General features: G+C 42.0%; 1 protein-coding gene across 4 annotated transcripts in view; it reads left to right on the top strand.

The window, feature by feature from the left end:
* The window catches only part of LOC122443346 (neuroendocrine protein 7B2), a 57,932-nt gene extending 47,162 nt beyond the window's left edge, over positions 1 to 10,770 (top strand). For 2 of the 4 annotated variants that reach the window (XM_043471399.1, XM_043471398.1), the window contains exons 5-6: positions 4,244 to 4,297; positions 10,392 to 10,770. In XM_043471399.1, the coding sequence (XP_043327334.1) occupies positions 4,244 to 4,297; positions 10,392 to 10,487 (150 nt within the window). In that variant the 3' untranslated portion in view covers positions 10,488 to 10,770. The remainder of the gene's footprint in view (positions 1 to 4,243; positions 4,298 to 10,391) is intronic. The other 2 variants (XM_043471401.1, XM_043471400.1) reach the window with 1 other exon arrangement.
* The last annotated feature ends 3,391 nt before the right edge of the window (positions 10,771 to 14,161 follow it).

The following is a 14,161-nucleotide window of genomic DNA, read 5'->3' as shown; positions in this document are numbered from 1 at the left end:
TCCTGATTCTTTTTTTTTTTTTTTTTGCTAGTAATGTTTCCCTGTGTTTGACATTAGCTGGAGCTCAGTTGAGTCTTGAGTAGTGATTCACATAAGTATCAGCGTCTGTCTAATTTCCTGCATTTCTCTGTCTTTGTTAATGCATCAAGACACATTTATTAAATGCATATCATATACCTTCCAGGCCCTGCATTAAGTGATGGGAATACAAAGATGATAATAGTCATTGTATTTTATAAGACAGTAAGTAGTCATATTTGTTGAGCACATACTGTGTGCCAGACACTGTGCTAAATATGTGAATTAATTTCATTCAGTCTGCCTTCCCTATCATGCTCTTTTTACAGATGAGAAAATACAGGCTTAGAGAGTTTAAGGGCTTCCCGGGTGGCACTAGTGGAAAGGAACTCACCTGCCAATGCAGGAGATGTAAGAAATGCAGGTTTGATCCCTGGGTTGTAAAATTCCCTGGAAGAGGGCACGGCAGCTCACTCCAGTATTCTTGCCTGGAGAATCCCATGGGCAGAGGAGCCTGGTGGGCTCTAGTCCATAGGGTTGCAAAGAGTCAGACAGGACTGAAGCGACTAAGCAGGGATGCATGAAGAGGGAGTTTAAAAGGCCTGCCTAACCCCACGGAGCTGATCATTGACAGAACTGGGATTTGAACCAGAACACTGGACTCTAGGAGTTCTCTAAAAACTGGATAAATTCCTTTTCTTTCCATGGCTCAGCACTCATCATGTGTCCTGTACAGTGGTTCTGTCCAGTCCTGTCTACAACTGGTTGTCTTTCAGATGATATGTCACCTGGAGCTGTCATAGACAAAAGCTGGCAACCATGGATGTCAGCCAACCCCTCCTTCACACATTCGTTACTGAGGGTTACTCACTTGGGACGAAGTTGCCTTGAAAAGCAAATGTTTCTCCTTTCCAAGTGCTTTTCACATCTTTTCACCAGCAGCTTGGGTGACTAGAGGCTCCCTCCTTAACCGGATGCAGCTGAACTGAGCCTTGAACCTGAGCCATGGGAGAAATGAGGCACAGGACCCTCTGCCTTTCCCTGTCTTTCTCGCCCTCATTGTCTCTGAAGAGTCAGATGCTCTTCAGTTTGGGTTTCTCTCATGTTTCCATGTCCTTAGTCATGAGCTGTGCCTTTCTGATATGTTCTTAGTGTTCCCCTCAGGAAATGCCTGAGCCCAGTTTATCCCAGAGTTGGTGGTGACTTGGGCAAAGTGGTGTCTGCCAGTTTTCTCCAGTATAAAGTTACTATTTTTCCCTTTGAAATTAATAATTAATCTGTGGGGATTTACTTCAGTTCAGTTCAGTTCAGTCACTCAGTCGTGTCCGACTCTTTGCGACCCCATGAATCCCAGCACGCCAGGCCTCCCTGTCCATCACCAACTCCCGGAGTTTGCTCAGACTCATGTCCATCGAGTCGGTGATGCCATCCAGCCATCTCATCCTCTGTTGTCCCCTTCTCCTCCTGCCCCCAATCCCTCCCAGCATCAGGGTCTTTTCCAATAAGTCAACTCTTCACAAGAGGTGGCCAAAGTATTGGAGTTTCAGCTTCAGCATCAGTCCTTCCAGTGAACACCCAGGACTAATCTCCTTTAGGATGGACTGGTTGGATCTCCTTGCAGTCCAAGGGACTCTCAAGAGTCTTCTCCAACACCACAGTTCAAAAGCATCGATTTTTCGGCCCTCAGCTTTCTTCACAGTCCAACTCTCACGTCCATACATGACCACTAGAAAAACCATAGCCTTGACTAGATGGACCTTTGTTGGCAAAGTAATGTCTCTGCTTTTTAATATGCTATCTAGGTTGGGGATTTACTTCAAGACTGTATAAGTATTCTGTCCCTGTTACACTTTCAACTAACAATTTTAATATCTACTGATGGCACTCACCAGAATAATGATAACTATGGTAGTTTTAAAATGGTGATTTATTTAAAAACGTTACTATTCTTTCAGCATTTCTTGGTTGGCATTCTATTCTAAGCAAGAGTTTCCCCTGTTCCCCCATGTTTAAAAAAATTTTTATATCAGTATAGATTCATTGTTTCCTACTATTTTTTTTTTTCCTACTATTATTTATTTTGCTGTTCAAACTGTCCTAGATTCAGCCAGTGGGAGTCTCTGTAGGCTGGCTTTTCTTTCCTTTCACCATGTCTCATCACTTTTTGAGCACTTCCTTACTTTCTGGCCCAATTAGATATCTCAACTTCATTCATCATTATACTTTCCCTGCCCTAGCTCTGGAATCAGACATTTCTCCAAGAAGCCTCCCTGGTTCCATTTAGGAATGGAATTTGAAACCAAGATCTGGGCAGTTGTCCAAAATCTTGATGGCACAATGGAAAGCCCTCTTTGTGAACTCAGACCTGCTACTCACATGGAAAACAGGCTCACTGCTCCCCCTCCCCACCCTATCTACAGGGAATGGGTGTGAGGAGGGGAGCTGGTCTCTTCTCATCGGCTTTCTGTACTTCTTTCACCCACAGGAGACCTGTCAATCCCTGCCTTCAAATCCATACAATAGCAGGGCTAATCAGGAATGCCAAGGTCACTGGCAGGCAGGGGTGGGAAAGCATCTGGCTCATCCTTACCTGCACTCTTAGGGAAACACAGGGACCATCTTTGAGAGGAAGGCTTCAGTACCTTTCCTTTTCTCTTTGAATGAAGGCTCTTATGAGTATAACCCTGGCCTTCTAAAGGGGAGTAACTAAGATGCTGCTGTCTTTACCCTGCTGGTGGCACAGTGGACCTCAACCATGGCTGGCTGGCTGTCCCACCCCATGGTACCAGCTCGAGGGCCCTGTGCCCTCCCTCCCGCTCAGGCAGCTGATCCCAGTGATTCACAGAAGCCTCTTTCATGGCCCCCTATCTCCCAACCCCTGTCCCCAGCTTTGGCATGAATTCCCAGGACCTTCTCTTTCACCAGGAATTGTTCCATCTACAGAAAGGCAGGCACAGACAGCAGGATTGAGCCTTACAGCAGTACCCTCATTCCTCGAGTGAATGATCTGCACTTTTCTCCCTTCTGAGATGAAACTCATCAATTCTCCAAGTGAGCATGAGCTTCAGGCTGCGGCCAGGACCGATCCTTGGGGCTGTGGAGGCTCCTTGACACTCTGGCACGGCCTCAGTGCATAGTTGAGGTTGGGCAAGAGATACACATTGTAAATTGTGGGTGGAGTAGATTTTAATGAACATGAAAATTCTGACCTCGTTCTTGGTATTTGTCATTTTCATTTCCAAATCTACCATGAAAAAAAGAACTTGATATCCAAACAGCTCAGAAGATACAAGGGTTGTATAAACTTGTTCCTTACCAGAACTCTGTCATCTTCTTCTTTTAAAAAATCAATGTCAGGGTATTTTAGAGTAAGATGAATCACCTCTTTTATATATTATCTACCTTCTGATAAAAAATTTTTTTAAAAAGTGAACAACTTGAGAACGCCCCCAATTCCCCATTTCCTCTCTTCAGGTTAAGTGTCCTGTCTCTTATAATCCCAATAGAAGGGAAATATATTCAACATGCATGTGATATTCTATAGCTCATTTAAATCCACTATGTGTTTAAAATCCAGAAATATGTGGAAACACTTATACAAACTGTGTTAACGGTGCCTGTCCTGCACCCCCCTCAGCAACATAGCTTTTCTTCTGCCAAGAAGATTTTTGGCAGTTTTTAAAAGGTTCACTCTATTAAAAATGTTATAGACCAAATGGTTTTCTGATTGTCTTGACTGGGGACACTGACTCAAGCCACAAGGGGAAGGGTTGCAGAAGTCGGATGTTTCGTTTATTTACATAGAGGATTGCTGCTAATAGTCAGACACTCCTCTAGAGAACAGTTTATGTGTACAGCTCATAAAAAGGGAGTTAGATACTAAAGTAAAATAAGATAAAACTGTTTGCTTTAAACAAAGGCTGTTCAAAGTGAGGAGATGGGTCTCCAGTGCCCCTTGTGTGTTAGAATGTCGTATTTTCTGATTTATATGATTGTTGATGACATGGGTGTGCCTTGGGGCATCGCAGAGAACTTTATTAAAAGCTGGACAACACCAGCTTTTCTCTTGTGGTCTATCTTTCTGACACGACACTCCTTTCATCTGGTTTTGTTTCCAAAATATGTGTATGCAAATATCCAGGGGGACACACCAAGGATATAATAGCCCATTGACCAAATGTGATCCATACTTCTGCATTTGTGTTTTCTTTTCTCTCGACTCCAGAACAAGAAGCTCCTTTATGAGAAGATGAAGGGAGGACAGAGACGCAAGCGGAGGGTAACGTCTGACTGGCTGTGAGGCTGGGGGATGCCGAGAGCTTTCTGAGTGGGGCAGTTGACAGGCTGTTACCCTTGGGAGGTCAGAAAGTAGCAGAGTCCTTACACGTACAGTCCTGCATGGGGGCGAGGCTGAACAGTGGTCCCTGGTGACAGGAACCGTGCCTAGAAAGTCTGCCCTTGGTTTCTGTTGTGTCTTCTCTAGACTTTAGCATGTAATTTTTAGTGGCACACCAAGTTCTTTTTTAATCTTTTTATTTTGTATCAGAGTATAGCCATTACTGTACCATGTTGTGATAGTGCCGGGCAGACAGCAGAGGGACTCAGCCATAGGTATACATGTATCCATTCTGCCCGAAACTCCCCTCCCATCCAGGCTGCCACATAACACTGAGCAGAGTTCCATGTGCTATACAGTAGGTCCTTGTTGGTTATTCATTTTAAATATAGCAGTGTGTACATGACCTTCCCAAACTCCCTAACTATCCCTTCCTCCCATTTCTTCCCCCATCTTTTCCCACTGGACAAGCTTAATTTTTTTAACTTTGATTTTTATTTTGTATTGGAGTACAGGCGTTACTATACAATGTTGTGATTGTTTCAGATGGACAGCAAAGGGACTCAGCCATACATATGCATGTATCCATTCTTCCCCAAACTCCCCTCCCATCTAGGCTGCCACGTAACACTGAACAGACTTCCCTGTGCTATACAGTAGGTCCTTTTTGGTTATTCATCTGGCACAGTAAGTTTTGTGGCAAATCCACCACCATCATTGCACTCACAAAAAGCCAATTGCATCTCACCCGTGGGTGTAGATAGGGATGTGGGGAGCACAGGAGTGTATGTCCTTCCTCCAAGGATCTATAGGCCACATATCCATCTGCATCAATTACATAAAAACTCGAACCAAGCAGGAAGTGTTGAACTGCCTGCTCCAGGCAATAATTTTGAAGAAGTGTAGGGGCAAAAGATGACATGAACAAATCTCATTCCTTCTGCATACTTTTTTTCTTGGTTCGGCCAGATGGATGTAAAAATCTACTAGATCCATTTTATTTGTTTACTGACTGGCATTTGCAGGGCTAGCTATTCACCATCCCAGGGCTGCCCTAGGCGCTGTTCATTTAGCCACTATAGTGATTCCTCTTTCAAAGCTGATGTCACTTGACTCTGGGCTTCCAATGTGTTTGATGGTGTTGAGACTGAACAAGTGGCTGGTGGTTGGTGCCTTTTTAGACAAAACTGCCTGGCCACCTGCCATTTAAAAGCAAAATTTTGGCAGCACTGAACAGCGTGTGGGATCTTAGTTCCCCCTCCAGGCATCGAACCTATGCCCCTCCCACAACCCGCTTCTGCCTACAACATTGGCAGCATGGAGTCTCAATCACCAGACCACCAGAGAAGTCCCACCTGCCTTTTTTCTTTTTTTAAATCATATTTTAAAAGTTAAAGTCTGCTTATTCCATAGTCAAGTGCTGCCAGATAGTAACCATCTTAGTTAAAATATATAAACCAAACCATACACGCAAGGCCCCTGACTATGTATTTAGAATAGGAAGTACCTGGATCCAGACAAAATTGGGGAGTTTGGACAGTGGTCATTGTGGCCTTTCTGAATAGTTTTGCCAAATCTAGTCAGAATGCTTGAAGAGGTGTAGGTTTTCTGGACTCAGCATTAATTCCTCAGGCCCCCAAAACAGAAAGGCAGCCCCTGTGCTGCCTGACAAAATACAGAAGACCCATGGCCAGTTTTCTATTCAAGAAGCAAAGCTTTGCTTTGGAAACAGATGTTCAGAGAGTTAATCGGGTTATTCAGAGATTTCTCTTGGATGATTACAGTCTCCAGTGGTAGATGGTGGCAGGGAAGGTCTGAAGGGTGTAATGTGGTCTTGAGAGAACATCAAGAAATTCTATTCCAGGAGCTCAGAATACATATAATTTACCAGTAAGATGGGCTTGAATGTCTCCCCATAGTACAATAAGGGCATTTCCAAATAAGAACAACGACCATACTGAAATGGGTATCTTAGCATGAAGCTTTAATTGTCTCTACTTCCTGGCTCACTATTCCTCCTGGCCTGCCTTGGTTAATGACTGCAGGTCATGATTTAGGTCATTTTTGTATGAGGCCGGTGATGACCAAAACTCAGTTTGGCTAGGACACATGTTATAAAGGATTTTGCTTTGGCTTCATCTTACTCCACATAGGAAAGGCTGAGAATTTATGAAAATAGGGTCACTTTGACCCAGAGGTATCAAGTTCTTCCTATTCTCAGATATCTACAAAGATCCATGCCCATGTCATAAACCAGGGCCCTCTCAGGTCTGGAGGAGAAACAGAACTTACCTCCCTTGTCTTCAGACCTCAGATCATGTTCCCATCTTGATTGATGACTTTGACCACTCCTTCCAGTATGCAAATCAACATGAAGAAATTATGGGCTTGCTGTTATGAAAAATCAGGGCTTTCTCCAGTGAAGCTCAGCATCTGCTTTGGGTTTCCAAAGGTCATCAGAGGCAGGGGTCCAATCCCAATGGTTCTATCAGTTGTGAAATAGCAACTGTGTAACCTACCCAGTCTCTCACCCAAGGGAGAAGGTAAATATCTAAGTGCCTTGAGTTCTTCAGAAGGTATTTAAAACTAAGTATCATCACTATTGGGCTTCCCTGGTGGCTCAGTGGTAAAAAATATGCCTGCTGATGCAAGAGATGAGGATTCAATCCCTGGGTCAGGAAGATCCCCTGAAGGAGGAAATGGCAACCCACTCCAGTATTCTTGCCTGGGAAATCCCATGAACAGAGGAGCCTTGCAGGCTACAGTCCATGGGATCACCAAAAAGTCAGACACAACTGAGAAACGGAGTATGCACACACGTCATCATTATTATTAACCTTGTATGTAGGATTCAGTACTCAGACATTTATCAAAGAAGTTCAAGTGATTGCTCCTCTTACTTCCTCATTAATTCAGTTCCTTCATTGCCTGCTTCATTTGTTATGGCCTAGGTCTGGGCAGAAGGACTTGATCTCATGACAGTCCCTTACCAGGATGGCTTCTCCCCAGAATTACAACAGAGCCTTGGGTGGTTTTATGTAGCTTTCTAAATTTGCTCAAATCCAGTTGAATTCCTAGTTGCTTCAAGAAGGAAAGGTCAATAAATGACCTTTTAAATGGCTTCAAATTTTTAATTCTTAGGAGATACCTTGTTAATATTTGAGATCTGCTATTTATCTTATTTAAAGAGTTTGTCAGCCCTTTATTCCTGTATTTGATAAACATGACTATCATGAAGGGATACATGTATATGTATGACTGAGTCCCTTTGCTCACCGCCTGAAATACTATCACATCATTGTTAATCAGCTATATGTCAATATCAATTTTTTTTAAATGCTCCAAAATCACATTAAAGAACATAGCTTAGAAAAAATACTTTTAAATGAATATCTCATATCCTTTTAAATATGTTAGAAATTTCAGAATATATTTTTACTAAGAAAAAAATAAAAAATACTTATAGTACTGATTATACTTTTTCAGTCCATATGTGCTCCACCTAGCCAGAGATTCTGAAATGATTCTCTGGGTTAAGCCAGGCCATTCTAGTTGACAATTCCTAATATAAAAAAAGTAGTTATTCGATAACCCTATATGCAAAACAGAAAAAGAGACACAGAAATACAGAACAGACTTTTGAACTTTGTGGGAGAAGGTGAGGGTGGGATATTTCAAAAGAACAGCATGTATACTATCTATGGTGAAACAGATCACCAGCCCAGGTGGGATGCATGAGACAAGTGCTCCGGCCTGGTGCACTGGGAAGACCCAGAGGAATCGGGTGGAGAGGGAGGTGGGAGGGGGGATCGGGATTGGGAATACATGTAAATCCATGGCTGATTCATATCAATGAAAGAATAAAAAAAAAAAAAAAGTAGTTATTTAAAATATTTTAAAGATGCTTTCCAGCAAAGTACTGTTATTTGGTAACATACCACTTTTCAGATCAATGAGAACATTGCATACTTTGTAATTCTCAGCTTGTTTATGATGCATTTTTGCAGGATAAGTTGGGCCTTTCATCATTCATAGTTTTACCTATCAGAATGTGGAAGTACATTTTTAAATACTAAACTCAGATTCCAGGCCTTCTGTTTAGGAGAATGTCTGCTCAAAAGTCATAGCAGGCAATGTCCCATGGGCAAGAGAGACCCCCTGTGAAATGCCTCCATTCATCCGTGGGGCTTAGAGGTGCCATGGGATTGCAGATATGTTGTAACTACAGTTCTTTCTTATATTTGTGTTTAGTTGTTGGAAGACAACGTCAATAAACAAATACCTTTCAAAACTTGAATTTTTGTCTGCTTGCTAAATACTCTTATAAAACTCCAATTCCTAGTTCAAATCCAAACCTCAGAAAATAGATATAAAATAAAGAAGGAATGGAAAAACATTGACTCATTCAGAATACCAACAGCTGAAAAGAATTTCAGACAGTGGAGTCTTGAGTCAAAAATAAAGGAGTTATGTAAATAAGTTCATCTGCACTCTTTTTTTTGATTCCACATATAAGCGACATCATGTGTCATTTGTCTTTATGTGTCTGACTTGCTTCACTCAGTATGACAATCTCTAGGTTCATCCATGTTGCTGCAAATGGCATTATTTTGTTCTTTTTTTATAGCTAAATAATATTCCATTGTATGTATGTACCACATCTTTATCCATTCCTCTGTTGATGGATGTTTAGGTTGCTTCCATGTCCTGCTATTGTAAATAGTGCTGCAATGAACTTTGGAGTGCATGTATCTATTCAAATTATGCTTTTCTCTGGGTATATGCCCAACAGTAGATTGCTGGATCATATGATAGTTCTATTTTTAGTTTTTTTAAGGACCCTCCATACTGTTCTCCATAGTGGATGTACCAATTTACATTCCTATCAACAGTGTAGGAGGGTTCCCTTTTTTCCACACCCTCTCCAGCATTTAGTGTTTGTAGATTTTTGATGACCATTCTGACCGATGAGGTAATACCTCTGTAGTTTGGAGTCACAGATGTAGATAACAAACTTACAGTTACCAGGGACTAAGGGGGAGACAGAATAAATTGGGACTGACATATACACATGATGCTTCCCTGCTGGCTCAGCTGGTAAAGAATCCACCTGCAATGTGGGAGACCTGGGTTCAGGAGGATCCCCTGGAGAAGGGAATGGCTACCCACTCCAGTATTCTGGCCTGGAGAATTCCATGGTTGTATAGTCTATGGGGTCACAAAGAATCGGACATGACTGAGCAATTTTCACTATACACATTAGTATATATAAAATAAGTAACTAGTAAGAACCTGCTCTATAGCACAGGAAGCTCCACTCAGTACTCTGTAATGGCCTATATGGGAAGAGAATCTTTAAAAAAAAAAAGAGTGGATATATGTATTTGCCGTACACCTGAAGCTAAATTGTTAATTAGCTATACTACAGTAAAAAAATTTAAAAACAAAATATCACCATTTTATACATCCTAAAAAATAATAATAAATACAGAAGCTTTCTGTATAATTTCCTTTCCTTCGGCTTTTGAATTTGACTGAGAGAAGGTGACGGTGAAAACTAGGGCCCTTGAGGAGTCCTCTTTAAGTGGAAGGCTGCTTTGGAAGAGTCAGTCACAGCAGCAGGTAATCTCGGACCACTCTTCCCATTTGGCTCCATTCCGTCCTCTTCTTGAGAACATTCTTCTTGTCAAATGATTTAATTCTGTTTCATGTGAGGCTTTGTATCTGTTAATAGTGAGGGTTTATTAGCTGGTTCACTTCAAATCTTTATTCCAAAAAAGGGAGTGGGACCAAGCTGCACCTGATAATGAGTTGTGTGAAACAGTTGTGTGAAAGACATAATTAGACACATCTGTCAGTCAGTGTTTCTCTGGCCACTGAGGCATTAATGCGTGCACCGAAGCCATCATTTGGTAGGTGGCAGGCTCCACTGTTACCTAGTTAACCCAACAGGTGAGAAAGAGTTCTGTTCACCTCTTCTGTGAGATGTCTGTATCTGGTATTCACGTGTGATTCTAAACCATTATATATTTTTCAGAGTGTCAATCCATATCTACAAGGACAGAGACTGGACAATGTTGTTGCAAAGAAGTCAGTCCCCCATTTTTCAGATGAAGATAAGGAAGCAGAGTAAAGTGACGACGCAGTGTGGAAATTCATGTGACCTGCTAGACCGCCTTGGTACTGCTTCTGCCCGTGTGTTGTTAGAGCCCCTGTGAAGGGAAGCATGTTTCTAATTTAGATAAGTATGGACGAAAAGCAAATGTATTTTAGTATTGTGTTGTCCTTCATGCCAATAGCTCTGCTTTCTGCTAAATTAGGGTAAGAGCCTTTTTTCCCCCTTTAAATGTGGATCTGCAGTGAGCATTAAAATTGAAGTGTATGTGTCAACAACAATAAAAAGCAAATGAATGAAATGTCCTCTGATTTCTTGCAATTTAAAATGGTGTTTTGGGTAGCACTATTTTGGCCAGGACTATAAAAAGCTGGCATTTGATTTTTATTATGCAGTTCAGTCAGCCCTTATGCATTGTTACACACCAGTAAAGGAGACGGTATCCAGGAGGAGGAGCCGACACTTTTCACTTGGGTACATCTTAATAAATGTGCAAGCACAGGTATGTGAATTTTTTTAAAATTTGAGGCTCTAAATTTTTAAAATTAAAAAAAATTAATTAAAAAATTAAATTTAGAGCATTATAAGAATGATTTCTTTGCTTACTAGGACAAACTCTCAAATATGATCTTATTTTAACAACAATACTGTGAAGTAAATATGGAGTCAGTATTATCATTCCCATTTGACAGATGGTGGGACTGAGACTCAGCTTCCATGAAAAGCTGAAAGTGGCACAGTCAACAAATAGGGACTAAGGTCAACTGACTCTGAGTTGTTTGATTGATTCAGCAGACTTTGGGTTTCTACGCTGTGTCAGGCACAGAGCTGGGCTCTGGGCCGGGGGGGTGGGGTGGGGGGTGCACTGGGGACTCACACTGATACCAGCAAGGTCCTCAGGCAGCAAAGCATTCAATCCGTGAGCTCTAGGTAGGTCAGTCAGCTCCATGCTACTTTTAAATCTTGGAATGCAGTTGCAGACGCGCTTTCCTGCATGTTTCTGAAGAGTCATGCCGTCTTCTTTCAGCTGAGTCCTCCCAAGTCAGAAAATCAATTCAGAGGAAGGTTGGTGGGAATTCACTGGTGAGATTATTTTTGTGCTCTTTATACCTCCTCACTGTACAACTATAAAGAAGATGATAGTTTCAGACTTTGATATCATTGGCCTCAATTTCCTTTTCTATAAAAGGGAGATGACAGTGAGGAAGCACTCAGGGGAAAAGATCATTCTTTTTTCTTTTTAAAACATTTTTTTGACTGCACAACACAGCATGTGAGATCTTAGCTCCCTGATTAGGGATTGATCCTGGGTCCCCTGCATCAGAAGCACAGAGTCTTAACCACTGGACCACCAGGGAAGTCTAGAATGATCATTTTTCATTTTAATAAGTGAATGTGTGCTACATGCTAAGTGGCTTCAGTCGTATGTTACTCTCTGTGACCCTGTGGACTTTAGCCCACCAGGCTCCTCTGTCCATGGAATTCTCCAAGTCAGAATACTGGAGTAGGTTTGCCATGCCCTCCTCCAGGGGACCTTCCCAACCCCGGGGTCAAACCCATGCCTCCTGTATTGGCAGGCAGGTTCTTTACCACTAGCGCCACCTGGGAAGCTCTAATAAGTGATTATTAAATCTAAATGTCAATGACTTGTGTAATAGAAATAGCTTGCCCATATTTAGTTAGCGCAGGAGTCTGTTATTATCACTTATACGAACTAGGAGAGGTATTGACACCTGTTTCAGGATGCATTTTTCCTAGAGAGTTTCAGCAGGCAATTTCTCCAGAATCCATAGCATCATTTCAGAAGAATCATTAACACCTGATTTTAAAAGAAAATTCACTCACATTCTAGAGACGTTCAGAGCTGGGAGGGTCTACCCCAGGGATTCTGTGTTTCATAAGCCTTTTAATTACAATTTATACCAGTTTCAGCTCTCTTAGAAAAAGTAAGACACCTTTTTTCCAAGATTGACCAGAAGGAAGGAAAGATGGCTAAAGACATATTCTGAGGTCCGGAGGAAGGAAGTATATGCGAAGCAGGAGGAGGAGGTGGCTGTTTGACTCATTTGCCTTTCAATGCCTTTTTTTTTTTTTTTTTGGCCTTTCCCTATTTCCCAGGCTCCCTTGTCAGCTGACATCTGGCTGGGTCTAACGTGAGGTGGCTGAGGGCAGTGTAGAAGGAGAGAAAATGGAAGAAAACAAGGTCATTCATTTTTGCTCCCAGTAGCTGCGTCTTCTCTGAGGCTCCATCTCCTGCCAGGTAAGCCTGGCCCCCCAGGGCACCAGTCACGTCACCTCTTCCCCTGGTCCCTGCAGCCTAAGGAGGTTACAGCTTCTGTCATATTGTTAATCTCTGGTTTATTTCACCAACTCCTGTTTGGCTTCCTGGCCCTTCTATCACCTGTATAAACCATTTTCTATATTGAATTATTTCTGTGTGAAATCCTTAGGATATTTTCTATTTTCCCACCTGGTCCCTGACTGATACACTCATCCATAGGGGAATCAAGAATGAAGTATTATGAAAAAAAAATTTAGAAAAACTCATGTGGGGAACAGACAGGAGGGTGTTTCTTGATCGTTAATGATTCACTTAGGGATATTGTTAAAACCACACATTCTGATACAGTAGTTCCAGGAAGGGCCTTCTATTTTGCATTTGTTTAAGTTCATAGGCAGTGCTGTTGCTGCTGGCCCTTGAACAACATCTTGAGGAGCACAGAAATAGGGAATTAGAAAAAGGTGAAAGTGTGTGAACTTCTCTGAGAGCCCAGTTTAGTAACTTACTCTGAATTTGTAAGGACCCTGCCAACATGGTCTATAACCTTATCCAGTCACTCTCAGCACCTTGAGGGGAAGAGCTGATAGAGGAGACATGAAAGTGAGCCCTCCTCAACTGACACATGTACAACATTAAGGTGTCAAGATTCTAAGACACGAGGAAAAGCAATCCTGAGATGCCCCATTGTAGACATGAGACTCTGTGAAGGGTCAGGTTGGCTCAACTGATCTGAGAAATGTCAGAAGAATTATGGAAATGATGTGACCCAAAATAAGCTTTGTATCAATAGATACAAAGGGGAATGAGAGGGAAAGGGAAAAGAGTTAGCAGCCTGGGAGAAGCTGAGTTTGGATTCTCTGCAAAGGAAAAATCTCAAGTAACAATGAATGACGTCTCTGTTGTGACAGCTACAGCAAGTAGAATTGAGTGGAGCTGACGACCAATGGGCTTGAAGTAGAAGAACCATAAGGTCAGGGAACCAAAGACAGAATCAGTAATGCAAGCGGTAAAGTGTTAGAGGGAAAGTCAAGGGAGCAAGTTTCTGTACAAGGTCAAAGTTGTACACAAGTTTGTAGGTTGCAGGCTGAATCTGAGGTCGAAGAACCTCTGACACTCACTGGAATTCTGTGCACCTGTGCATATCTGGAGAGGTGCTTTTCCTCTTATGAAGGAGTTCCATATTCTCAAAGGGATCTGTGACCCCCAAAACCTTAGAAATCAATGCTAAAAGTAGTACTGTGAGCAATGTTGGTTGTCGCTGTGGAGTAGAAAAGTCTGTTGAGGAACCCTTGAAAAAGGCAAGAGGGTGGAGTAAAACTTATGGGGATTTCAAAAGGAAATGTCATGGCCAATAATCATCAATGCCCTCTAACCACCAGGTGAAAGACCAAAGAGTTAATTGCTAGTAGAT

The sequence above is a fragment of the Cervus canadensis genome, chromosome 6, assembly GCF_019320065.1.
Source record: "Cervus canadensis isolate Bull #8, Minnesota chromosome 6, ASM1932006v1, whole genome shotgun sequence".
NCBI lineage: Eukaryota > Metazoa > Chordata > Mammalia > Artiodactyla > Cervidae > Cervus > Cervus canadensis.
The sequence above is the reverse complement of the archived record's forward strand: the minus strand, read 5'-3'. Positions and strand labels throughout refer to the sequence as shown.